Source organism: Lissotriton vulgaris, chromosome 5 (genome assembly GCF_964263255.1).
Source record: "Lissotriton vulgaris chromosome 5, aLisVul1.2, whole genome shotgun sequence".
NCBI classification, from domain to species: domain Eukaryota; kingdom Metazoa; phylum Chordata; class Amphibia; order Caudata; family Salamandridae; genus Lissotriton; species Lissotriton vulgaris.
In genome coordinates, this window is record NC_141693.1 from 203960802 (window position 1) to 203986781 (window position 25980).

General features: G+C 46.1%; 1 protein-coding gene across 1 annotated transcript in view; it reads right to left on the reverse strand.

The window, feature by feature from the left end:
* The window catches only part of MAMDC4 (MAM domain containing 4), a 607580-nt gene extending 583183 nt beyond the window's left edge, over nt 1–24397 (reverse strand). The window contains exon 1 of the mRNA XM_086921169.1: nt 24099–24397. Coding sequence (XP_086777295.1) covers nt 24099–24147 — 49 coding nt within the window. The 5' untranslated portion in view covers nt 24148–24397. The remainder of the gene's footprint in view (nt 1–24098) is intronic.
* Between the last annotated feature and the right edge of the window lie 1583 nt (nt 24398–25980).

A 25980-nucleotide genomic window follows, 5' to 3' on the forward strand; every position in this document is an offset into this window, starting at 1 on the left:
CTCACTGCGCAGAAGCTAAAACAAGCCAGCTGGCTCCTGAAGCCCAATGCGCCTGGGAAACCTCTCCAGGAGACTGAATCTTACCTTGAGCAAAGCAACACTGTTGCTATATGCTATGAACTGTATTGTCTTGCTGTATTCCTATGCATGGGAACGTGAACCCAAGGGGCGGGTAGGCAGAAATTACTAGTAATGATGGGAACACTGAATTCTAGGAGGCGACAATGACCAAGTCACCTCTCCTGACCAATCATAATGTGAGAAACTGTCAATTGCAACATTGGTGGGTGGTCTAAGGGTCCCCAAACCGTATAATTGTCCTGGTGTGGCTTAGGAAAATTGTCCGACTTGTCCGAGTAGCAGACCTGTCACTGACCCTACGAACTCTATAGGTGCTCAATTTAGAGTGCTGCGGAGCACTCTGTCCTTACTTTCCACAAACTCCTAGGGGTGGAAATAGTCTTAAGTGCTGGCGAAGCACTTTGCTGGGGAAATTCGAAAACCCAATCGGGGTTACTGGCGGATTACTTGCAGAGAGGGGTAACGCAGGCGTTGCATCTGAAGCTGTGGGTGTTGGTCGTACCTTGGTGAGCCCAGTCCTGACCCAAGACCTGAGGGGTATCCTGTCCTGACTTCCCGTGAGCTGTACCTGCTCGCATTCTGGTATTCCTTTCCTGAGGGTCCTTGTCCCCGTCCTTCCAAGCTGACCCGTGGCCAGGGTTAGTCCTCATTCCTAATTAGGTAAATATTACTCTGTGGGTTTGCGTCTTTCTCTCACTTTCTCTTCTTTTCTTAATAAAGCGCTCTTGCTTGTGATATTGCCCTATTGCCTTTGAAGCAAAGTATATGCCATTGTTTGTTAGAACTGTTCCACTTTTCCCCTACCTGTAGGACGTTACTGAATTATCGCATTATAGTAGTATGTTCCATTTTTCCCTTTCCCCTTAGTATGATTGCAGTGAAACTCAGTAAGAATAGAATAACTAGTCTAGTTGAGTATTTGTTTTAGGTCCTGTTTCCTGTCCTTACCCTAGTTTAAAGTTGCGGTGAAATCCTATTACCTTGCAGTGTTCTCACTCTCTCTAATGATCCTTGCCCTAATCTATAGTTATATTGTGGCTTTGGTTTTACTGATAGATGCATTACTGTGTATTTGGCTTGTTATTTTGACATATTCATTCTGAAATCTTTTGATAAACTTTGAAAACTCATCAGGTGTCTGTGGTCATTTTACAGTATATAAATGTATTTTGGTTTATAAAAGTATATTTTTCCTAGGAAACCTGTCACCTGTCCACTGCTAGCTCCTGATCCGTTAGGAGTAATGTGCCTGTGGTAAGTCAGGTACATGAATAGTAAGTGGTGAAAGAGTCACCCCCCCGAATTACTCATAGTGGCGTGCAAGAAATCACCCGGTTCACGTAAACTCAGTCCTCTTACTCACGCCAGGGCCCAGTGCGTGTGGAAAATTGGTAAACTTGTGACCCGGGTGACCTGCGCGCTCTATCAAGGTCATCCAGCTTTGGTGAAGGAGGTCAGAAGTAAAAGACTAGAGAAGAGGAATTTATGTTTAGAAGCCAGGCTTCAGAAAGTGGAGATATCCAATTAGGTAGATCCTGGAGAGTTATGACTTGCTCCCAGGTTATCCTGAGATGTAGTTGCCTGTCATCTGGATATTGCCATATTGTAATGTTCATGTTTTCAACCAGGCCACCAAGGGGTACGACTATACAGATGTTGAACAGTGAGGGGGAGAGGACAGAACACTTATGTATGCTGAGCTAGCCCTCCAACATATACATCATGTCAGTGCATGCGCAACAGCAGAGCATGGAATAACCTCGTCATGAGGTACAGATTGTTATCTTTAACTGGTGGTTGCTGGCCTGGTGAGCATTGGGCATTTTCACCTACAGATCTATGCTCTCTGTATGAATAAGAAGGGTTCAATATTTTAGTTGTTTTCATATACCTTGTGCCATGCATCATGTCTCCCAACGTAGATGTCCCAACTAGGTCCCATTGACGAAAACCCTGCAGGGTAGTCATGGGGCATAAGTATGTGCCTTGCTAGAGAGGGGTTGCCTGAGTCAAGATCCCACGCCATCCCATCTGTCTCACTTTGTACCGCCAGAGCTGAATCACAGTTCTACTCGCGGAGGAAGTGCATTGAGGTTTCTAGAACTTTATAGAAATTGGAGAAGGGGATCCCCTTCCATCACTACATGCTCCAGCGCAAAGGCGGGGTAGGTGGTGGAGTTGAACCCCATTCATTTATAATTATTAGGTGAGATGGAGCGTAATAGGCATATTCAAGAGAACAACAGAGAGAGTAAGGGATTGTGTCCACTTGTGATGGACGAGGAATACTCTTGGACCCCTGGTCTCAGATATTGAAAAACAAATGAAGGAGTATCACCCGATGTATAGGCTGAAGGTTTTCCAAAATTGGAATAATTATTCCTTTTCTAAAAAAACCCTCACTCACCACCTAGTGGTGACATGCTTCATCATCGGGGTCCACCCTGGTGGCCTAGCGTCACCAGGGTGTGCTTTGACACCTGTAATACAGTGGAGCAGGTTGTGAGGTGTAAGTGCAAAAAAGTGTTAAAAATTGTCCTGGTTTAACTTTGTAGGAATTAATTTTATTGAAAAGCAACTGGACAATAGTAAAATAATAAAAGTGGGATACTGGAAGGGGAGTTACGACCTACGTATCTCAATATGTGGTCATAGTGCATTGGTCAACATGTTTCTACCGTGAGGGAAGATTCCCGGTATTCATCAGGACCAAGGAGATGGATGGTATGGGCCCCCTAAAAGACCCACCCTGTCCTAAATCCTTAAAGGACCAGTGGTAAAGTGTACCATAGGCGGTGTGCTCTCAAAATTGAGAAGCATAGATACAAAAACTTGTGAGATTATACTATTAAGCTTCGGCGGGCAGGGGGTAGGTGCTTCACGCGGTACAACGTATTAGTTTACTGGCGTGGCGAGAGGCCCATAACCTGCGTCTACCTTCCGCTGCTCGTCATGAGGTACAGATTGTTATCTTTAACTGGTGGTTGCTGGCCGGGTGAGCGTTGGGCATTTTCACCTACAGATCTATGCTCTCTGTATGAATAAGAAGGGTTCAATATTTTAGTTGTTTTCATATACCTTGTGCCATGCATCATGTCTCCCAACGTAGAGGTCCCCACTAGGTCCCATTGACGAAAACCCTGCAGGGTAGTCATGGGGCGTAAGTATGTGCTTTGTCAGAGAGGGGTTGTCCGAGTCAAGGTCCCACGCCATCCCATCTGTCTCACTTTGTACCTCCAGAGCTGAATCACAGTTCTACTCGCGGGGGCAGTGCATTGAGGTTTCTAGAACTATATAGAAATTGGAGATGGGGAACCCCTTCCATCACTACATGCTCCAGCGCAAAGGCGGGTAGGCGGGGGAGTTGAACCCCATTCATTTATGATTATTAGGTGAGATGGAGCGTAATAGGCATACGCATCCTCCACCGCGATCCCCCCACAGTACTCTACTCCGTATTTAGAGTTTCTTCCAAAAATTCAAGGGTTTTCATTTGCCTCCAAACTGTAAATAAGGACCTGTGCTACTCTGTAACTTGTACTGGTTTACTAATCTAAAAATCGATTGTTGATAGGTAAACATACTATAAAGTTTATAATAGTTTTAGTAGTTGGGTGTTTGTATCTGTTACTAACCAATATTTAATTAGATGTTCTTCTATTTTACACAAATATTATAAGAATGGGATTGACCTGCCATCTGGGTCAGACAAATCATTTTATGTCCTTCCCTCTGACGTATGACATACAAGGGCATATGCTGTCACTTCTCACTACTGTGAAAATACATTGTTTCGAGCAGATGATTGGTTATAGTGGCCTGTGGTCTAGGCACCATGAACAATGGGCAGGCATTTTTTTTCACACCGAAAGAAAAGGTGAATTATGATGAAACATGTTTTTTCACAGCAATTTATGAAAAGGTAACTGTTTTGCTTATCCCTCCACATCAATGGGGGGGGGTGATTTCTGCTTCTAAAAGATTAAGTACATTGTTCACAGAGCGTCCCTAGGAAACGAACCGCTATAGTTACAAGATAAATTCAAGGGTACAAAAAAACAGAACACTGAGCTCTAGGTTTGACCTATTATCCTCGTACCACCACCCTACCATAACAAACCAGTAAGAAGGGCTGCTTTCTCATTACAAGCTGCTGGGCTTTGGAACTCACTACCAACCAACAATGGAAGCACCCAGGCGCATATTCACTTCCGAAGAATGCTAAAAACATGGCTGTCTCCTCAATTACTGCACCACTCACATCCCAGCAACAGAGCCCATAATACAGTTACATCCTCAAGCGCAGTCCTCCGCTTACAACCCACAAATTACCAACAACTCAACCGGCAAACTGCTTTCAATATACAGCTAAGCTAAGAAGGGCTGACTTATGGTTTGCTATGGCATTTCATAGTTACGTACTTGCATATATAAGAGATATGGCCCCAATAATACTAAAACCATAATACTCAGCTGTCAGAAGCAAATGTTAACTAACACCTCCTAAATTCCCATAAGACATACCTGATATGAGGGTTGTCCATCACATGTACTGTACAGCAAAGAAACAGATGTCCTCAATTCGGTAGTTATAGCATAATCCTTGCCTGCATCTCACCTGGAAACTCCAGTTGACCAGATATAAATGGTTTCTAATGTGACATATATTTCTGGTCAATAGTAAAACTAAGCAATGATTTAGTAGTTAAATAAAACAAAAATATACAACAAAATGCATTTCCAAGATGCAACTGTGATCAATTGAAATATTTACCATAAGTTAATCACTTCCAAAAGAGTTGTGTCAGCAAATAGATACCAAATACACCATTGCTAACTGGTCAACAGGAATTTCCACCAGGGTTAGTAGATGGAAGGTCAACTAATCGAATGGTGGGAGCATTGTAGCTGTAGATAGATAAGCAAAGTGTTTCTAAGCACAAACCAAAGAAGTGGTCGCATATAGCCACTCCCGCTGGGGGTCTTACTCATTAACCAATTGAAATGGAATGTGTGTTAGAAAAGAAAGGAGGTAAGGTGCACAAAATGTACCGCACTTAAAGCTTTAAAGCACCATCATAGGGCCATGAGCATAAGTACAACATGGATGTGCAGAGGTGAACTGGCTGTATAGAAAGTTAGGAAACTTAACAGGGCTCTGTTACCTTTTGACAAATGTCACACTATAAAAAAAACACATGCAGTGGTTGAAGTGCATTTAAAAATGTATGGGGACTGTGATACTGCGCAATGGGAGCTGGTGAGTAAGATTGGGGAAGAGTTAAAAAAACAAAATATTCTATCAATGTTTGGTCTTTCACATTCAGGTAATTGTATGAAAAATAACACACAGCTTAAATGAAAAATTCATGCAAGGTATGTTAATCAGTGGGAAATGCACTATTGTACATTAGGAAACCCATATTAGTTAATTCACTGCACCAGAGAGCCACATAATTGAATCCTGGTTGGTGCAGTGGAGAATAGTGACTTGTGTATGTCTAGTGCTAAAAGGTACCAGTCTGTGACATAAAGCATTGAGAACATGTAAGTCATTATTTTAAACTTGTATTACACAAAGCATAAGATAGGCTGCTACATAATATGCAAAAATGTTTAAGATAAAAAAAAGTGCTTCTAAAATATAGATTTTAGTAATACCCGGACTGTATGTAGTGCAATTTTATTTAAAACTTCATAGCTTAGCTGGTAGTTGCCTTACAATACTCTCAAAAGAATAATTGTGTGTCATCAGGAAGCAGATGTTTTTCAAAGCTTAGCTGACAGTTCTCTTACAATACCTCTCAAAAAGAATAAGTCTGTGTCATCAGGAAGCCTAAAGTAATTCCATCAATTAAACCCAATACAGGCTTAGATTGACCAGATGCACGTATTTACATTTCTTTCAGAGAAGCAGACACCCTGGCAAGAAGACTTGTTTAGCTATCTGCACCTCCCTACGTTTCACTATACAGGAGACTCCCTGCCTGACACTTCAGCTGAAGCATTTCAACTGTCTGACTTAAACATTCCGAGTTGGTTGTCTTTTCACAAAAGTTGGTGAACTTTTTTTTTTTAATTAAAAATGAATGGGCACGTCATACCGCTCACATCCTGCCCCACACTTTGACTGCTGCACATAAGTGCATGCATTAACAGGGTGCTGTCTCCGAAAACCTGGCATGGCTAAGTGTCTCTCAGGCGCGCGACGCCCATTGGGTTGAACAGACTTTAGCCCTCCAGTCAGTTTCTGTGGGTCGGGCTGGGGCTGCTGGGCCTCCAGCCTGACCTTCAATTTCGGCCCTCTGGCACATTGAAGTGCAAAGAGACAGTCTTCCCTAGCTTTCTTTTGTTTTTCACTAACTCAGGTGCCCCCTGCATTGCCCTGCCTAATCATTTCCCTATTAAGGAAGATTATGAGGTGTCAGGAGGGCAGCACAGACAAAAGGTGCTGTTATCTGCACCTTCCCTATTAACAAATACACGGCTGGGGCACCCTGCAACACGCCCCCTGCAGTAAATAAACAGCAATTAAAACTGAAGCTGCACAATTTAGACTGTTATATGACTGAAGGATTTTGCCTTGTAAGGAAAATGCTTATGAAAGTAGAACTAAAGGGTACGTGAGAAAATTACTATTAGAATCAGTTTGTTTTATTTTCTTGATATTCTTCAAACTCCTCAAAATGTGTAGCGCCACTGCATAAGTGGGAAAAGTGATATAGCATCCTGACCGGAGGTAAAAAGCGCTATTTACATGTCATTGGAGACCACTCAAAAATATGCCTCTGTATATAGAAAGGCCTAGGTGCCCTAAGCAGGGGTTTAAAGTCCCCACAACATGAGTTTGATTCAGAGTGCAGGAACCTGTAAATGTATGAAACTTATATAGCGCAGGACTTACCCTGGGGCATCTCCGCGCTTGCTTAGGGAACCCGTCCTGGTATTCCCCTGTGAGATAGCCCTGAAAGGGTATCCACAAGGTGAAAGCCAGGCATCCCGCCGCGAAGGGCCAATGTGGAGATTAAGCAAGCTATTGCCCAGAGTCGCAGAGTGTGAACCCGTGAGTCGAGAAGGCACCGGAGCGAGAATTATCGAGTCCGTAGGATTATTGAGCCCAAGACCCGCCGAGGCGGGGATTTGAACCCTGGTCCAGGGCCGAAACTCAAGCTCCAGGTCTGCCGCCTCTAACCCCTGAGCCACACTTCTCCACTTCAGTCTTTCTTCCTAGTATTGAAACACTGAGTAACTCTACAGAACGTTTATAGTCCTGCATAACTTTGTAGAGCATAAATTATATATTTGTTAAATCAAAAAGATGGATTTCAAGAAAAGCAGGGCAGGCCTCAAGCAGCAGGGTGTCCTTCTTCTGTAGTATCCACAGGTCCAGGAGTGTACTGAGGAGTGGGTCTTAGGGTCCCAGTTCTATACCTGGTGGCTGAAGCTTTCTCCTAAAAGAAGTGTTTGGAATTTCCTGCCTCCTTACCCTGCTCTCAGTCTGTCTGGAGCACAAAGAGTTGTGTTAAGTCCTCTGTGTGTGAGTTGAGCCAGTGCCTTTCAAGTACAAGAAGGCAGGTAAAATTTACGCCCCGTATCAAGTCAGAGATAGCCTAACCTGCCAACAACCAGACTGTTCTTTATGAGGCTGCCTGGGAGGAATATCCGAAGGCCAACTGCCACTCACAACTAGTCAGGCGGCCCCGGAACAGGATGCAGACACCAAATATAAGGAACAAGTAAATGCCAACTTTCTAAAAGTGGTATTTTCATAAGGGAGACTTAAAATCCGACTTTACAGTTTAAGAGGATTTAAAATTGCGATTCTAATCATGACTTTCCTACCTGCCCCCATCAAAAGTTAGCATTTTCCTAATGTAATAAGGTAACCCAATGTTATCCTATGGGTAAGGTAGGCCTCACAATAGTGAATAACTAATTTGCACGTTTTTCACTACCAGGACTTGTAAAACGTAAAATTACAGATCCACGTTTTTAATGACAATGCACCCTGTCTTAGGGGTGACTTACATGTATTGTAAAGGGAGTTTTTTAAACGTGGCAAGAAGTTTATTTTGCCAAGTTGTATTTGCTGTTCAAAACTGCATACCGGACATGTTTTAAGGGGCTACTTAAGTGTGTGGCACAACAAGTGCTACTGACCCACTAGTAGAATTTAATTTACCAGTCAAAGGTATATGGTATACCACTTTACTAGGTGACTTACAAGTAAATTAAATATGCTAATCAGGTGTAAGCCACTTTTACTATGTTTTAGGGAGTGAGCACAAGCACTTTAGCATAGCACTGGTTAGCAGTGGTGAAGTGCACAGAGTTCTGAGGCCAACAAAAATGATTTTTTTTAAATAAATCGGAGGGGTGAAGGCAAAATGTTTTGGGGAAGACCATCCTAAGGCTGGCAGGGCTAATAAAAAGCAACACATGTTGTTGTTATTTTTTTAATTCAGATTGATGATACACAAGCTACATTGTAAAAGAAGAGAATCCTGTTTTGTCAAATTGGCTGTGTGTGCAAGGGTATCGTCTACTGACCATAGGCATGTGTCAAATGAACTAGATGCACCCTCCCAGCTCGGGAGCAGCGTCCCCTTTGTTCACTACTATAAATCCCAGAAAGGGATTAGTAATTCACTTGTTTCACCATTCTTTAGATGGTGTTTTAGCAAAGTAAACACACTTCAATTGTAATCTTGATTATTCTGAATTTTAATCCATCACAGAAATGCATAGAATCATATCCTGGATAAATGATGCTTAAAACATCCCGTGGGTTCACACTGGTATATCCATCATAATCAATACGATCAATTGTCCCAATGCATTTTGGACTATGCCCTTCTTCAGGGGATATATTGTCCTAAAAAGCGAAAGCGAATGATAACCAAAACAATAAATAAACACAAATGGAGTACATAGACTCAGTAGTACAAGATTCACATGTGATACTCAAGTGCACGTGCTAATATTGAAAATGTCATGCACACTTTATCACAATGACAACCATTATGGAGTGGTCAATGAAAATATTGTACACTGTGCAAAACAGTACATCCAATGTGAATTCCAACAAGTGTGCCCGGATTGTAGTCCCGTAGGTAATCCTGACCAATGTGATGATTCCCAAGCATGAGAGACCATGAATGAAAAATAGGGAAAGTGTAACTCGGACGGCCGTGAAAACTCTCATCCTTAAATATGTTCAAGGCTTGTGACGCATCTCCTGTGTGAATTCAAGCGCAGGTGTCTGAATCACCGAGCTTACCCGTGTGCTGAATACCAACTTAGTTCAGTGGCATAACTACGCCTGAAAGACCATGTTACACTGAAACCAGTCCCAGGATGCTTGTTTCCCGTCTAGGGAGGACCTGGCCTGGCAGTTTGGGCATTTCAGGCTGGACTGTTCACATGAGGCACAGGGTCAAGACTGATTTGCATATGACTGGGTCTGAACTGGGGTGGTGAAGTGAGATAAAGAATGATGATTGATTCAACCCAGATCTGTGACTGCGGGCGAGTGACTGAAATGTTTCAGCACTCCTTCCATCATCTCCTTGTGTTTGCTTTGTTCGCCATAAGTTGCCAGGTTATGCCCAGACGCTTGTTTCCAGTCCAGGGAAGACCTGGCTGGGCAATTCAGGCTGGACTGTTCCATTGAGGCACAGGGTCAAGACTGATATGCATATGGCAGGGTCTGAACTGGGGTGGCAAAGTGAGCTAAAGAACGATGATGGATTCAACCCAGATCTGTGACGGTGGTGAGTGTCGGAAAGTTTCAGCGCTTCCTCCATAATCTCCTTGCGTTTGCTTTGTTTGCCCTAAGACATTACCATTACATCTCAGTGGACCACACTTACCAAAGACTCTGTATTCAAAACTGATTAATACTGCGTACAGAATGTTCTGAAAAATTGTATATTGGTCACAATTCCCCTTTTCCCCAATCCCGTCGTAGCACAAGACATCAACACTATACATATTGTATGGCATTAAATCGCACTGAGCACCTATTGTCACAAATTATCACCCATTGCACTCATGTATGAAATTGACAGCCTTTTTACCTTTGCCTTGAAATAATAGTATTTGTAATGAATGAAATCTATAAAGTAGCTTGCAAACTCTTTAGATGGTTTTTGGATTCCCTTTTTGGCTTTGATTAACTCGAGTTTACAAAAATTGAATATGTTGTGTTTAAATGAGATATAATTGAAGAAATTTGTTGCACCCGAAAGAACCAATTGTTTATCATTTTTCATTATTGCCCAGGTTCTTAGGGATACTGGGTCACCCCATTGTAACTTAACTACATTAATATGATACAGCAAGATCAAATTGTCAGGGTCTCATTTCTAAGTAGCAGATGCAAACTACAGAGAACATATCATATAACATACATTTCTAACCCACAGGCCATGAGAACTATTTAGCAACCTTCCACCTCCACTCCACCCCAACACACACTTGCCACTCCTATCCCATCAAGCCCCGAAGGTGCACACCTTTCCCAAAGACCAGATTCATGTGTAGCAAGGCTCAAGTCGATTCCCTGTGTACTTAGCCCAATCACTCCAGACATTGCAATGCATATGTGGGAAACACCATCCAGGCCCTTCTTACATTCCGCCAACTATGAGGCCTCACCTTTTTTCCATTCTTTGGTGATATCATCCTTGGCCACCACCAATCCAATCCACAGTAGAGCTCTCTTCTACCTGTTAACTTCTATGTTGTTAGTGAAATGCAAAAGGGCTAATTTGGGGTCCCTGGGGTGGGACCAGCCCAGCAACCCCTCCCCTTAGGCATGTCAAAACCCAGTCCCAAAAGGTAGTGAGGACTCAGCAGCCCCAAACTGCATGGAGAAAGGCTCCCGGCGGTTAGAGCAGCACAGACAAAGCGGTGAAGTGATCACACCCATTTTCCACAACCTGGATATCATTTGATAGATGGGTCTATATATTCAAAATGTATAAAGCAAATATGGGCCTTAATAGCAGCCTCCCATGTGGAAAACAAGGCTTCCTGCTAATCATCGTCAATTGGCAAGGTTGTGAGTCCAACCTGTGCGCAGTCTAAAGAAGAAATTGGGGGGGGGGGGGTATGTGTGACAAGAGATTTATACATTTTTTAAAGTTTGGGTCGTAGGGGGTCACCAAGTAATACCTGTGCCTTCAATGAACTGAACTCTGGAAGCTTCTCCAAACCAGACGCATAGGGCAGGAGCACATGGTAGGGTGGCACATGTAGAAAGAATTGATTCCGTTGGAGGTCATACTCTCTATGTGACTTAGTTGTTATTATTACATCTGCTATCTGTTTCTTTTGGTTTGAGGCAGGGCATTGCTCATCAGCCACTCATTCTATATGTTCTGAAGCTTAAAAGAATACTTTCACGATTTGTATGAATGAACACAATTTATTGCATAGATATTACAATGAAACTAAATTGTATGTAGTTCTTTAGGCCTGGTGGGTTTGGTTTGTGCATGAATGTGGCTAAGTCATTTCATATGAGAACTGCTCAATGTGGTGTGCTACCAACTACTATTTCGTTTTGATTGTGGATAGTGCAGAATTCTGGTAGGGAAATGTGCAGGTGGTACACTGCCAACTGATTTTCATTCGCTTATTCAATCTAAGGAGGAACAAAAGATGCATTAAGAATCAAACCTGTGACTTGCTTGTCACACATCCTGAAATCAGGGGTATTAACCCACTCAGCTCAATATTCTGACAACGCTACTTGTGAGCGGCCGCATAAAAAGCATAGGTTGCAACATCCTGATGAGCAGACTGAAGGAGTAGTTTCTGTCCTGTAACTCCAGTTCTGTAGTAGGGGTATCTCTGTTATAGTCATAATCTAGTGAATAGTACCGCCCATGTGCGTGGACCCCGGCAATCAAAAATAATCTCTTAAGTTGTCAAATCATGCAGAAACTGCAAAGACACTTAAAAGAGAATTTAAAGACAAATAATGCAGCCTATATCCACAGGCTACACTGTCCAGTACTTCAACTAAAAATTCCACCAAACAAAACCACACACAACACAGCCTGCCCAGTTTCTTCCATAGAGAAACCTTCCTCTACCAGTAAAAGACTCTGGAATGATAGAGAGGAAGGCATGGACAGACAAGCCCCATAGGCTGCCATTATGTGGCTTAAATAGGATACTGTGCCTTTAAGAGAACTTTCCAGAACTTTCTCCCAGTATCCCAGAATGCACAGCAGGTCCCTTTTACTTTCAGTTCTTTTTGAAGGTGAAGCACGCCAGACCTGTAGCATTCCTTACATGAATATTTATCTACACCGGGGAGGAGGGCGGGCGCTTATGACTATAACAGAGATACCCCTACTACAGAACTGGAGTTACTGGACAGAAACTACTCCTTCTGTAGTAGGGGATTTCTGTGTATAGTCATAATCTAGTGAATAGAATGGCAAGCCCATCCCCACACCAAAGCGGCGGTGGAGAAAAGAAATTAACACCACTATTGTGCAAACAAATTCCGCAGCGAAGCCTGCCCAACCTGAGCATCTGCCCTGGCATCAGTGTCCAGACAGTAATGCTTAGCAAAGGTATGAACCGACTTCCAAGCGGCCGCCTTGCAGATCTCTGCAATCGGAACATTATGGAGTAAAGCTGTTGTGGCAGCTTTTCCCCTGGTGGAATGAGCCTTAGGTTTACCCCCTAAGGACTTATTAGCTTTTTGGCAACACAATTGTATGCAGGACACAATCCACCTAGAGATGGACTGCTTAGAGGTAGCAAGACCCGTCCTGACCGATCCATAATTGACAAATAATTGGTCTGACCTACGAATATCTTTGGTTTTCTCCAGATACAATTTCAACACCCTCCTAACATCCAGGGAATGTAGAGACCTTTCCGCTGGAGATGAAGGATTCTGAAAAAACGTAGGCAACGTTATGGTCTGGTTGACATGAAAATCAGAAATAACCTTGGGAAGAAATTTAGGGTGAGTACGCATAACAACCTTAGCAGCATGAAATACAGTATAAGGTTCTTGGCAACACAACGCCTGAATTTCACTCACCCTGCGGGCCGATGTAATGGCCACGAGGAACGCCGCCTTCCAGGACAGGTGCTGCAACAAAGCCTTATGAATAGGTTCAAAAGGCTCCTTCATCAATCTGGACAGCACCACATTCAATTCCCATGAAGGCGAAGGAAGCCTGACAGGAGGGAACACTTTCTTCAAGCCTTCCAAAAAATCTTTGATCACAGGGCTCTGGAAGAAGGAAGTCTGTGAAGGGCATTTCCTGTAGGCAGTCAATGCAGCAAGATGAACCTTAATGGAATGAACATTAAGGCCAGACTCAGCCAAATGTAGAAGGTAAGGAAGGATGACGTCTTCCTTGCACGTCGTCGGGTCATAGTTCTTGGACTGACACCAGATATAGAACCTCTTCCACTTGTAAGCATAGGAAGTCCGAGTGGAAGGTCTCTTAGACTCCTTCAGTATGTCCATGCAATCATCGAACAGATTCAGATGGCCATATTGCACTATCTCAAGAGCCATGCCGCCAAACTCAAAGACGAGAGGATGGAGTGCAGCATCTGCCCCCCGAACTTCGTGAGAAGGTCCAGCCTGCACGGCAGCCGAATGTGAGGAAGGAAAGACCGGTGAAGCAGGTCCGTGAACCACCACTGTCTGGACCACTCCGGGGCGATGAGTATCATCCGAGCCCTGGATAGGGCCAGCTTGATGAGTACTGCTGGAATCAGGGAAATTGGTGGAAAAGCGTACAGAAAGCTGTTCGACCAGTTGATCCATAACGCATTCCCCAGCGTCCCCTGCTGGTAGTACCTGGAGGCGAAGTCTCGGCATTTGCTGTTTTCGGCGGTGGCGAACAGATCTACGTCTGGAGTTCCCCACCTGGCGAAGACTTCTCCTAGTATCTCATCGTTTATGACCCATTCGTGGTTTTCCCAAATCAGTCTGCTCAGTGCGTCCGCCTGAACATTCGCAACACCTGGCAGATGGGTAGCCGTTACCGTCAGACCTCTGGCGAGAAGCCAGTGCCAGATCGCCTGCGCCTCCTGTGACAGAGTGCGTGATCTCGACCCCCCCTGCTTGTTGAGGTAATACATCGTGGTCGTATTGTCCGTCTGTACAAGCAGAGAGTTGTTCTGAAAGGACGGAAGAAAGGCCTTCAGTGCCAAGTGAACCGCTCTGAGTTCCTGGAAATTGAAGTGATACGTGGCCTCCATCGGGGACCACGTTCCTTGAATCTGCAGGTTTCCGGAGTGCGCTCCCCACCTGTGGAGAGAAGCATCCGTCATGACAGTCTGCGTGGGAATGTCCTTGTGGAAGGGAACCCCTCTGAGGAGATTCTCCGCCAAACACCACCACTTCACTGACTGAAGAGCATGCTGAGACAGTCGTATCTTGTCGTCCCAAGATCCTTTCCTCTGATCCCACTGGTCCTCCAAGCACTCCTGCAGCTGTCTCATGTGCAGCCGTGCGTGTGGCGTTAGGAAGATACAAGAGGCCATCGATCCCAGTAGAGAAGACACCGTCCTCACTGTTGTAGATGGAGTGGTCATAAGAGCCTGAGCCTTCCGAAGAAGTGATAATCGTCGCTCCTCCGAAGGAGACACGCTTGCTGACAGTGTATTGATGGAGGCTCCCAAGTACTGTATGCATTGGACCGGAGTCGGGACAGACTTGGACATGTTGATGTGCAACCCCAGCTTGTTCAAGAGAACGCACGTCTTCTGGAAGTGTGCTTGAGCTTCCGAGAAGGAGGATGCTTTGATCAACCAATCGTCCAGGTACAGGTAGACGAACACCTTGTTCTTCCTCAGGTGTGCTGCCACCACCGCCATGCACTTCGAGAATGTTCTCGGCGCAGACTTTAGTCCGAATGGGAGTACTGTGTATTGATAATGATTGGCGCCGACTTGGAACCGCAAGAACTTCCTGTGTTTGTGTGCAATGGGCACATGGAAGTACGCATCCTGTAGGTCTATAGCACATAGCCAGTCTCCCTGTTGCAACTGAGGATAAATCAGATGCAACAACAGCATGCAAAACTTCTCCCTGCGAATCCATCTGGTTGCCTGTCGCAAGTCCAGATGGGCCTGAACTCGTTCTTGGACTTCTTGCGAACCAGGAAGAACCGGGAGTACAGACCTCTTCCTCTCTGAGACAGAGGTATGTCTTCTATCGCCCTTTTCCTTAACAAGATATCCGCCTCCGCCTGGAGCTCGCGCAGCTGAAACTGCGAGCTGACCGGTGGAATTGCTGGAGGAGGGCTGGTGAACCGAAGACTGTATCCATTGCAAACAATATTCAGCACCCACTTGTCCTGAGTAATTTTTCTCCGCTCTGACAGAAAAAATTGAATGCTTCCCCCTACCGGAGTGGGTAACAGATCCGGGGGAAGTAAGTCCTCAGGGCCTAGACCCGGCCGGGCCTTTGGTCGCTGGTGTCGACTATTGGCCTCCTCTGCCCTTCGGCATTTCTGGAACAGCTTACGGAACTGTTGTTTTGCTGCGACTGTCCCGAAGCTTGGCCACGTCCTCTGCCCTGCCCACCGAACCGCCGTTGGAACGGGCGATACGATTTCTTCACTTCTTTGGGCTTCTCTAGACCCACAGCCATGAGTGTTTCGGCCTCCGCCTTCATGCAGGCCATTTCGTCATCCGCATGTTTCCCAAATAGGGTTTCGCCAGAGAATGGAAGATTGGCTACCCTTTGCTGTGCGTCTGGTTTCAGTGACGTAAGGCGGAGCCAGGCATGTCGTCGCTGATTAATCCCATGGCAAAAGCCATGTGACGCCAAGAGGGATGAATCTGCTGCATGCTGATAATTTGATTCGCTACCAGCATCCCTTCGTTTAGTACTTCCTGGAAATCTTTCCGCTTCTCGCGAGGCAAGTGTTCCGCAAACTGCTGGAGGGAATCCCAGAGGGCGCTGTCGTAGCGTCCCAACAAAGCCGAGGCACACGCAGCCTTCATAGAGGTCGCCGATGTTCCACATACTTTCCTTCCAGCTGAATCCATCCATCTAGACGCTTTGTCTGGGGGGACTGTGGATGACGGGGTGGTGGCATGCTGTTTGCGGGCCACCGTCACAATCACAGAATCCGGAGGAGGTTCCACCCTCAGAAAAGCCGGATCCGAGTCGGGAGCCCGGTATTTTTACTGCAAACTCGATGGGGCCGCCTTAGTCACCGCAGGGGTGAGGAAAAGGTCCATGGCTGGTTCCTCTAGGCCCCGCACCAGAGGTAGTAGTGGACGAGACAGGTGTTTCTGGTGCAGTGTCTCGAAAATGACCGATGTCTTAGGCGTGGGCACCGTCAAGGATATGCCCAATTTGGCAGCGCCTCTCAATAGGACATCATGGAATGCCACCAGGTCATCAACCGGCGACACCCTTGTGTCCGGCGATCCCGACAAAGTCGGAGAGTAGTCCCTTGTCCCTGAGGACCTTGAGTAAGCGCGAGACCTGTGCCTCCTATGGTGGCGTCTCGACCGCGTGGATGACCTGTTGCATGATCGCTCCCTCCTCCTGGAGCGCGAGCGCGACCTCCCTGTCCGTGGACGCTCCGCAGGTTTCCGTGGAGGCGTCTTCCGGGGCCTATCCTGGGGTCTTGGTTTAGGAGTCCCCTTAGGCGGTGTAGGAAGAGGAGATAGTGACACCGATCTTGGCGGAGGAACAGGCGGTATCTCCGGCCGAGGGGCGGGCCCATGCGGCGGGAGTGGTGGTAGTGGCTGTCCTGATGGGAGAGGAGGGTTAACTGGAGGATCCTCCTTAGGTATAGGGAGAGGAGGTGTCTTCAGCCGAGGTGGTGTATATACCACAGAGTACACCGAGCCCGGTGACTTCTTCGAGGGAGGGGACTGTGAACCAGCCCCTCCAGTATGTGATCGCCATCTCCAGCGCCCTCCACCAGACTCAGCGTGACTTCTGGCGCCAGAACTCCTTCTGCGCCGCTTTGGGGAGTGGGAACGGCTCCTCGACGCCGATCTCTTTCTCCTCGACGCTGAACGTCGATTCTCTGGCGTCGAATGTCGCCTCCGCGACTCCGGCGTCGAATGTCGCCTCCGCGACTCCGGCGTCGAATGTCGCCTCCGCGACTCCGGCGTCAAACGTCGCCTCCGCGACGTCGACCTCTCCTTCCTCAACGCCAAACGCCGCCTCCGCGACGTCGACCGTTCCTTTCTCGACGCCGAGCGTCGACTCCTCCGTGATGCCGTCCGCTTTCTCGAGGTCCTCGACGCCGAGGATCCCCTCGATGCCGACCGTCTTCTCGACGGCGACCGGCGGTATCGTCTCGGCGACGAGCGCCGATGCCTGTCGCTTCTCCTTCGACGTCGATAGCTCGACAGGGACGTCGACGACGACGACGAGGACGTCGTAGACAGTGGCTTCGACAGAGGCCTAACCAGGCTCTTCGATGTTGACTCTTCACGCCGTCTCGACCCGGAGCCCCGGGGAGATGGGGAACACACCGCCGTCATCCCTCTCGACGTCGTCGTCGATGCAACCGACGCCGACGGAGACTGGGACCATTTGCTGGTCTTCCTGCCTCCCTCAGCAGAGGCAGAGGGAACCTTCCCAGTCTGCCCAGACCCACCTGCAGCCTGCAGTCATCTTTCTTCCAGGCCTTGAAGCCTAATCTTCAGCCTTTCCCTCAGGGTTCTTGCTGAGAGGGTCTGGCAGATGTCACAGTCTTCAGGGACATGTGCTTCAGGGAGACAAATAATGCAGACGTCGTGTGGATCAGTCTTGGCCTTCTTCCTTCCACAGGCTGGGCATTTGTCGAAAAGAGAAGGCATTTTAGAGCCCTAAAAGCCTGAACAAACACACAGGAGAGAAGGGAAACACCAAGAATATAAACTGCAAACACTTTTATCAAAAAGTGAACTTAAATCCAATAGAAACCCTTGAAAAGGGGGAGCTCAATGCCAGGGTCCTGTTAGCAGGAGCCGGAAAAAAGAACTGAAAGTAAAAGGGACCTGTTGTGCATTCTGGGATACTGGGAGAAAGTTCTGGAAAGTTCTCTGAAAGGCACAGTATCCTATTTAAGCCACATAATGGCAGCCTATGGGGCTTGTCTGTCCATGCCTTCTTCTCTACCATTCCATAGTCTTTTACTGGTAGAGGCAGGTTTCTCTATGGAAGAAACTGGGCAGGCTATGTTGTGTGTGGTTTTGTTTGGTGGAATTTCCAGTTGAAGAACTGGACAGTGTAGCCTGTGGATATAGTCTGCATTATTTGTCTTTAAATTCTCTCTTAAGTGTCTTTGCAGTTTTTGCATGATTTGACAAATTAAGAGATTCTTTTTGATTGCCGGGGTCCACGCACATGGGCGGGACTATCACTAGATTATGACTACACACAGAGATACCCTACTACAGAACATGTACCTTTGAGCAACAGCCAGGCAGGAGCTTATTTCAAAAGATGGAATTAAAAATATTTCACAAGCTCACTGTCAATTCACAGAAGGTATTGGAAAAAGAGCAGGCGTCTTGAAATAGCTTTGTGAAAAGTGGTTTTAAAGCGCTCTACATTGAAATCTGTAGAAGCTGTGTTTTAGATGTGAAATCACTCATTTCTCTTTTTAAAGAGCTTTGGTCTTGATTTTTATTCTGGTGGGCGCGCGGTCTCTCAGCCAGGACGACAAAAGTAAATTACTCCATGAACCCAACAAAGGTTCCATCGGCCAGATTGGAAATGACCGCCAAGCTGGCAGTCACTTCTAATACATTGCCAGGAACCACCATCAGAGCCGTTCCTGCCAATGCTTTGTGCAGTTTGGTGCAGGCCTTTGTCAACATGACTGGTGCCTTGCACCAAACAGTTTTTATGTTAAAAAATACAATCCTGAAGTGAGCTTTTCTTTTTGGAAATAAAAAATAAAATGCCCACCTTGCCATGTAAGTAATCTCCCATGGCGAGGGGTGCATTATTTGTCTTTTTTACTGTCCTTTATAGCTAGGGTGTACCAGGCGATGACAAACAGTAAAAAACTGGTATATGAATGCCCATCCTAATTGGGCAGACGAATATACAACCTGTTCTCCGATGGCCCTTACTCCATTGGAGAAGTTTAGCTATGGTGGTGATGGGATAGTCATCACCGTGGCCAAACCTATTATCCGCATGTATTTAAATTGGGTGGGGGTTGACTACTGCGTTGGCAAGGAGAAAACCTCCATCGCCACTGCAATGGAGTTCCCTCTCCGCAACATGTAATTCGGGCCCTCTGTTAGAAGCCAGTAAACATCGTCAACGGTATTATAAAAGTTATAATTGTATTCGGTTTGACAAGTATGTATAAAAGGCACAATTTATCATTCTAGCTTCTAGGCTTGGCTCTAAAGATAGCTCTGCACCATTGTTTGAAATGTTAGCTCCGCCTCTATTGAGTGACATGTTAGGTCCCACTCCCCCCTCAAAAAAGTTTGGGTCTGGTTGTGCCCCTGGTGTCTCTGAAACATAGGCAGTGCTGGCGTACATTAGTGTATTGCAACAGTAATGTCTTTCAAAGAACAATGCGTTTGGAGCAGAGTCAATCAAATTCAAGATATTGACTAGCTTGCAGCTAGCTCTGCTTGACAAGTGACTCTTTCCAAACCCTGCCAGCTTTTTCAAGTCACCCATCCCGCCAAATGTCTTCCTCCTCAACTAACACACTGCAGACTTTAACAGTTCAAGTCCCAGGTATCAATAGTAACTTGATTTGCTGTTAGGCTCGACATTCAGGTGGTTTTGAAGTTTTGTAAACTTTATTTGTTTCCCTCAGGTGGTAAGGCTGACCCTGCTCGGATTCCTAACCTTTGGGGATTGTTGTTCTTTTCTTGCTCTTCTGTTAATGCAAATGCAAGTGTATGAGATTGTGGGGTGCGTTTAATACCATATGCGGTAAATGCCTTTCCGCACTGGTCACAAATAGGAATTTTCTGATAAATATTCACATGTCAAACCTGCCGATAATTATCTGGGGGGAAATGCATGATATAATACGGTAAAATGCGGTAAACACCAACATCTGTTTGTTATTCCAACAAGGTTTGTAATTACCACACATATCGAAATGAACCTAGCTGCTCTTAATGAGGGCCATAAGAGCAAACTGTTAGGCCCTCATTACCAGTTGGCAGAATAGGATGGGGCATTCTCCACATGCACTAAACACTAAAAATCCAGGATGAGGTATTTGCCAGGATGAGGCATTTACAAATCTGGTAAATACCTCCTATTCTGAGTTTTCAATAAGAAAAGGAGGCATAACTTTCAGAATCAGTATTTAACGCTCCTAATTCCACGTTTTGTCGTTTTTCTGAGCCTTTTCCCCTATAAATTTAATTAGGTTTGACCTGCCGAAATTTATCTGGGGAAAACCGAGAGGTTGTGATAATTATCACACTGCACGTAGTTATAATCCCTGTGCAAACACTTGTTTGCACAGGGATCATAATTTAGCCCTTAAATCGTAACAAGGCCCTTAATCTCCACGTACATCAGAGCAAAAGCTGGACAATTTTCAAAACTGCCAAAACCACGGCGATCTCCCTGCATTTGCAATTGTACGTAGGTCAGTGTGCATGTATGTGCTTGTTTATTTGTTGATGCTTTATATAGCTTAAACACAATTGTAAGACATTGGGTTAATGGTTGAGGTAGGTGGAAGCCCACAAATCTTGAATGGGGGAATCACATGAATCAGCCATGCCCCTCATTCTCCTTTCACTAGGGAAGACCCCCTCAGTTGATGACATCCTGGTACTGTCCTGGCTCCTCCCAGGGTGCTCCCACCGGGAATACACCACACCCTGGAGATGAGTAGGAGGCATCTTGGACCTCGTTCCACCCTTACTCTCCCTCCTCCTTCCAGATGAGATAGGGGACCCCCACACGCCCCCAAATCCACTGGAAATTGCCCACGCTCGTCTGTACCTCCCGCACCTTTCGTAAGGGACCACTGGAGACACTCACGTTAGGTTCCTTACCAAGTGCCTGCCCACCACTCTTGACCCATTTGACGGGCTGCCACCACCTGGGCCAGACCGACCCACCTAGGCTTGCAAATTCGACCCTGCTGCACTCAACCCCAGAGCCAACATACCTTTCCTTGCCTTCATGCCACACCTTCTCTTTCCCCCACACCACTCTCTTCCCCCACACCACTCTCTTCCCCCACACCTCTCACTGCGTCACTCTCTTTCTCCCTAACTCTCTCACTAACACTCTCACTACACCTCTATCTCTCACTACCTCACTATCTCTCACTACCTCACTATCTCTCACTACCTCACTATCTCTCACTATACTACACTCTCTCACTAACTCTCTAACTCACTACTCAACTCTCTTTCTCACAGCAACACAATATCACTACATCAGTAACTATCTCTCACTCTAACACACTACTCAAAATTCACTCTCTCTCTATCTCACTACCTCTCTATCACTACATCACTCTATCTATTTCGATCTCACTCTCACTACCTCACTATATCACCACACATTCTCAAAAAATAACGACATCACTCTCTCACTACCTCACAACTTCACTCTCTCTTTCTAAATTACTAATTCACTCTATCTCACTACCTCACTCTCAAATACACTAAGTCACTTACACTCTCTCTTTCACTACCTCACTATTTCACTACATCACTCTGTTTCTATCTTAATACCTCACATCACTAACACTCACTACTTCACTCTCTCTTTCAATACATCAATCTTTCTCTATCTCACTACCTCACAACATCACTCTCCATCACTACCTCACTCTCTATCTACCTCACTCTCTCACTACATCACTCACTCTCTATTTCAATACCTCTCTATCTCGCTACCTCACTCTCTCTCTGCTAATGCAATATGTCTAATGCAATATGTAACACATATGCAAGCACTTAAGCTATTGACAATAGAAATGACAATAACATTTACTTAGGGATAAAAAAATAATAATAATAATAATGAGCAATGCCAATAGCTCTACCTATAATATTGCCGAGACCATTGCATTGTAAATGCTTGTTAAAGAGCTCTGGTCCTGATTTTTATCCTGGTGGACGTGCTGTTTCTCAGCCAGGACGACAAAAGTAAATTACTCCATGACCCAACAGAGGTTCCATCCGCCAGATTTGGAAATGACCGCCAAGCTGGCAGTCACTTCTAATACATTGCCAGGAACCACCATCAGAGCGGTTCCTGCCAATGCTTTGCGCAGTTGGGTGCAGGCCTTTGTCAACATGACTGGCCCCTTGCACCAAACAGTTTTTATGTTAAAAAATAAAATCCTGAAGTGAGATTTTCTTTTTAGAAATAAAAAATAAAATGCCCACCTTGCCATGTAAGTAATCTCCCATGGCGAGGGGTGCATTATTTGTCTTTTTTACTGTCCTTTATACATAGGGTGTGTCTGGCGATGACAAACAGTAAAACACGGGTATATGGCTGCCCATCCGAATTGGGCTGACGGATATACAACCAGTTCTCGGATGGCCCTTACTCCATTGGAGAAGTTTAGCTACGGTGGTGATGGAATAGTCATCACCGTGGCCAAACCTACTATCCGCATGTATTTAAATTGGGTGGGGGTTGACCACTGCGTTGGCAAGGAGAAAACCTCCATCGCCAGTGCGATGGAGTTCCCTCTCCGCAACATGTAATTCAGGCCCTCTGTTAGAAGCCAGTAAACATCGTCAACGGTATTATAACAGTTGTAATTGTATTCGATTTGACAAGTATGTATAAAAGGCACAATTTATCATTCTAGCTTCTATTATTGGCTCTAAAGATAGCTCTGCACCATTGCTGGAAATGTTAGTTCCGCCTCTATTGAGTGACATGTTAGGTCCCACTCCCCCCTCAAAAAAGGTTGGGTCTGGTTGTGCCCCTGGCGTCTCTGAAACAGGCAGTGCTGGCGTAGAATAGTGTATTACAACAGTAATGTCTCCCAAAGGACATAGGTCTGGGGAAGAGTCAATCAAATTCAAGATATTGACTAGCTTGCAGCTAGCTCTGCTTGACAAGTGACTGACTCTTTCCAAACCCTGCCAGCCTTTTCAAGTCACCAATCCCGCCAAATGTCTCTCCTCAACTAACACACTGCAGACTTTAACAGTTCGTGTCCCACGTATTAATAGTAACTTGATTTGCTGTTAGGCTCTCCTGACATTCATGCGATTTTGAAGTTTTGTAAACTTGATTTGTTTCCCTCAGGTGGTATGGCTGACCCTGCTCGGATTCCTAACCTTTGGGGATTGTTGTTCTTTTCCTGCTCTTCTTTTGAGCGCTACTGTGCTTCACCCCGCTATACAGGTGAGCAGTCTGAACTAACTGCACAGCTTCTGACACGTCACTTTCTTGCCACTCCATAGTGTTGTTATTATGTTAGGGAATTTAAATCCTGCTCGCCAAATGTCTTAAAAAGTGAAATTCTCTGTATGTTTCTCGAATAATCTTCGGGGTGATCCCTCGCCAGAAGGTCATCTTTAAAGTCCTGTCCAGTTTTGATCAGTTGCACTGACCTAAATAACGTTTACAAATGCCCCGTCTATTACTTGATGCCCCTCGAAACCCCTACAAAGTGATATTTAAATCCTACCAAGTTATGGCCAATCTAATTTGAGCAAAATGTTAACAAATGCTCCATTTGCGACTATGTTTCCACACAGTCCTTGCTCTTTGAAGAATATAAAGTAATGACAACTTGCCTGGTGTGCTTAAAAAAAGCACCTAATCATGCTACCACGTTTTTTACGACTCCGGCCTCGTGCCTGCCAAATGCCAAAGAGCGCTCACAACAGAGAGCGTCACTTTTCAGGCCCCCAGTGCCACCACCCTGACTTTAACTCTTCCCCTCCCCTCCTCCCCCGCGCCCTCCCAACCCCCCCCCCCCCTCCCCTTCACCCCCTCCCCCTCCCCTTCACCCCCTCCCCACAAACGCACAGACCCTCCTGTGAAGCTTGTGTAGATGCGGGAGAGGCCCTTTGGGACTTACCACAAAGGCTGGTGAGCAGCAGGCACAGCAGCAGGCGAGCCGCAGGCATGGTGCCGGATAGTGGGGTTCCAGGTGGAGAAGGAGCCGGCAGGTCTAGTGGGGCCCCGCTCCTGCTCCTGCCCGTTAGAGAGGGCTGGCTCGGCTGCAAGAGCTGCTGGAGCAGTGGACTTTCATCTCCTTATCACCGTCTCCTGATAGTGTTCTGAGAGGAGGCTGTCTTCATCCAAGGAGGAATGTCAATGCCTACTCCCAACTACGAGGACTTCACACGGCCACATCAGACCCCCAAGTGCAATGTCTCAACCATTGCCATCTTAAACTCGGAGTTTTATTGCTGACTTGACCCTGTGACTGCTGACTCACAAGTACAATGGTGCAACACGGGCACACCTGACCCCAATGGTACAATGTCCCTTACCTTGTAAAAGGATGGGAGTGTTTGAGTACAATGTCACAGTTTGCTGTATTGTTTACTTAGCACTGTCACAGGTGAGTCCCAATGCATTGTCACCGGTGGACTCCCTGCACTTCTGGTTGACAAGCTCAGCACCTCTGGCGGGTCTAAGCACACCTGCAACCAGCACACAATCAGACTGGAGACATATAAAGGTAAAAAAGAAAAAAAACAGGGCAGGAGACCAGCTCCATCAAAGCACCTAGGAACAGGGATAACATCCTTCTATCCACCATGGCTCCCCCAACGCTGCTGCAGTTTTATAAAGATCTGAGGACGCACCTTTTTCAAGAACAAAACATCATAATGAAACAGCAGTCCACCTGCACCCTCAGAGCTCAGATAGCCCCCGTCCTAATCACCCCCCCCCCCCCACCCTGTCACTCGTTTACTGTATCTTTATTCTTTGACCCTGTACATAGCTCTGCTGCCTTTCAGCTAGGAAGTGCAATACAAATACTGCATAGCCACATACATGCACAGCACTGTCACGGCTTGCAAGTTGAACTCACACAACACTGCCCCTTCCCGCCCCCCACCCCCCACACCCCCCGCCTCCATCCTCTCCCCAAATGTAATGGCACAGGACTCTCGCGGGCAGTGCTGAATTTGGTAAATTAAAAAGTAGCAATCACAGCAGGCCCGGTGTTTTTCGTAAGAGCCCATCGGCCGCACTGCTTTATGATGGGACTGCTCAATACCAAGGCTGCCCTGTTCTGATTAACCCTCACCACCTTCTACTTCCTGTTCATTTATCTCACTGTCAGAGGTTCCTTTTCATCCCTACTGTTTTCTTATATTTCTTTTACTTCTCCTTTCTCCCTGGCTGTCTCTCTCTCTCTCTCTTGCTTTGGGTCAAAATCTGATAATGGAAAATAAGTCCTAGTCCCCAAATATAACTGCTGGTGACCACCATCATCTGCAAACACCAGCGCAAATTAAGCAACACTCACTGCTGGCTCCCACGCGCAACTAGAAGGAATGGATGTAGTAGCTGCACCTGCTATGTGGGAGGGATGGCCCTGTCTGGTGGGCACACAGAGGAACAATACTAGAAGCATTTTGGAGTGGTGTGGCTGGTAGTTTGCAGCAAGATGGCACACTAAGCCGAAGCTCAGGCAGCTGATGGTAGAGCTGGCAAAAATCCTGTCTCTAGGGGGGTTGTTAATTCCGCCAAAATTCCTGGGCTCACCTTTGAGGCAGGCGCTGCCTACGGTCCTTGGCGGGGCATCCAGCCTCCTATTAAAGCAGCCATTGCCGTAAACATAGCGGCCAAGATGGCGGCCGCCTGAAGGAACAAAACTGACTCAAGAGGGGCCAGAAGAATTAAGTGGCCAGTATTCAGAACCCTGCTGCACCCTCAGGCAGGAGGAACAGAAGCTAATGCTAATCCCTGGGGATGGTGGGGAGGGGGGTCAAAGAAAGTGG